Source organism: Solanum stenotomum, chromosome 1 (genome assembly GCF_019186545.1).
Source record: "Solanum stenotomum isolate F172 chromosome 1, ASM1918654v1, whole genome shotgun sequence".
In the NCBI taxonomy this organism is placed as follows: Eukaryota; Viridiplantae; Streptophyta; class Magnoliopsida; order Solanales; family Solanaceae; genus Solanum; species Solanum stenotomum.
The window spans coordinates 10,240,767-10,242,978 of NC_064282.1; the positions used below are offsets into that span (position 1 = coordinate 10,240,767).

General features: G+C 34.4%; 1 protein-coding gene across 1 annotated transcript; it reads left to right on the forward strand.

Moving 5' to 3' along the window:
• The first annotated feature begins 404 nt into the window (after positions 1-404).
• On the forward strand, positions 405-924 carry LOC125853829 (uncharacterized). Its single transcript, XM_049533612.1, has 2 exons — positions 405-533; positions 607-924. Exons 1-2 carry the CDS (start codon positions 405-407, stop codon positions 922-924), a joined length of 447 nt encoding a protein of 148 aa, XP_049389569.1.
• The last annotated feature ends 1,288 nt before the right edge of the window (positions 925-2,212 follow it).

The following is a 2,212-nucleotide window of genomic DNA, read 5'->3' on the forward strand; positions in this document are numbered from 1 at the left end:
GTTTTTTTTGGCAATCAAACGTATTTTATTACTAAAAGTGTTAACANATATGCCCTTATGGGCGTTAGTTGGCCAGCTCATTTTATCCAACTCATTTTACATTTTTTTAAAATGTCAAATGGAAATGCCACTTCATTTTTACATTACATGTGGCATTTATATTAAAAGGGAAAGGGCTCACTTATGCCCCTAAACTATCCGACCCACTTTTAAAACACATATCCGACCCATAAATTGAAGGTAAGTCTTCAATATTGCCATCAAAATAGCACGATTTCATTTCAAAGCTAGGGTTCTTGAGAGCCCTCATTACCCCTATCGATTTCATTTTAAGAAGCTCGCACGAGAATAAAGAGTGTTCTAGTCATCTCCAGTCATCTTCCACCATTCAAGTTTTTTAAAAAATGAGTCAGGACTCGAGTGTTTCAAATCTGTCGACGATGAAATGTCAATGTGGTATTGCAACGAGGATTTTCACAGCTTTCACTCCAACTAATGCTGGAAGACGCTTTTATAAGTGTTCTAAGCCTAATGTAAATTTATCATACAATTTCATTAATTTTCATATTTTTGGCGAGTATTGATTTCAAGTTCATAATTGTGCAGGGTTATAAATGTGATTATTGGAAATGGGTTGATGATCCGCTCCATCCTAGAGTTGCAAATCTCATCCACAATTTAAAGAAGGAAAACGATAATCTTCATCGTGAAAAGAAAGATTTGGAGACGAGGATGGCTGATCTTGAAAAGTATTTGGCATCTGAAATTGAAGAAAAATGTGAATGTCTAGACAAAATTACTGTTCCCAAGAGTGAGGAGGTTGTTGTCGATAATGAAGATGTTGTTGTCGATAAGTCTAAGAAAAAAGTTTATAAAATGTGGATTGTGATAGGTATGTTGTGGTGTTGTTTTGCAGCATTCTGAGTGATGAAATAGGAAGGGAAATAGGAATTTCTATCATTTTGTAATCTTTAACTTAGAAAACGTTAAACATGTGTGATGTGGTTCATGACTTTTGATGTGATCAATTTCAAGTATACGTTTTGGTTTATATGATCTGTTAAGTTTGATGTGATCAATTTCTCAACTACTTTCATCTAGAGCTCGTTATTATGCATCATTAAATTTACTTTAGTTCAAATTTTTGTTGATTGTAGATGAGTATAATTGTAACGACCCTAAAAACGAAACTAGTGAAACTAGAGCCTCACATGTGAGTTTGGAGTCGAGAACTTAATGAAATGATTATAATTGAATTTGACCCAAAAAGTTCTTAAAATGTGCTTCGAAAACTTGTTTAGTATATATAAAAAGATCCGTTTCGTTTTTCAGAAATCCGACTTCATATTCTTGTTTAGGGGGTCAAATTGAGTGGGAAATGGGTCTAACCCAAATTTTAGAGCAACCGTATCAAAATCCGAAATATCCAAGTGAAGCCTTTTTCGAGAGTCTACTTTGGAAGGTCATATCTCCTAGCACACAAATTATTTGGGTAGCCAATAATATATCCATGGAAAGCCCTTTGAGTTAGCTACCTAACGCACTTCGTTTCACCTCATTCGGAGTTCGGACGAAGAAGTTATGTCCATTTTCGTAAAATCTGTCCGGTAGGAAATGACAATTTCCAGAGACGGAAATCACTGTTCACCCGCCTGATTTTTTCTAAGTGTTGGACCATTTTTTTTCAAAGGACTTATATTATTTCCTAGATACCATTAGTTCATTCCCATCCCAAAAACATTTCCCTCTCTCAAAAACTCTCTCAAAACCCCAAGGAAGCTCAAGGTGAAAGATGGAGCTAGGGTGGATGGTGGCTATTGATTTCTTCACCAATTTCGTTTGGTTCTTGAAGATTAAGGTATGGGGACTCTTCATCTTTGATTTCTTCTTCAATCAAAGAGTCAATCCAAAAGATTTCAAAAGTTGTTCAAAAACTCAAAATCTTAATTTTGATTCTAGCATGGGTTCTTGCATTAAATGTTTTTTTATGATGATTTATGTTATTATTGATGGTTTTAAGAAAGGAAATTTCATGAACCCATGTCTTTGCAAATTTCCAAAAGTTGGCTTATGAAGTGGGGTTATTGTTTATGATTGAATGATGATAGAATTATGCTTAAATGGAGTTGAATAGTTGATTTCTATTATTATCTATGCTTATCTATTGTGAATTATTGGAGAGTTGAGGAATGGTGATTGTGGCTTTGGAAAA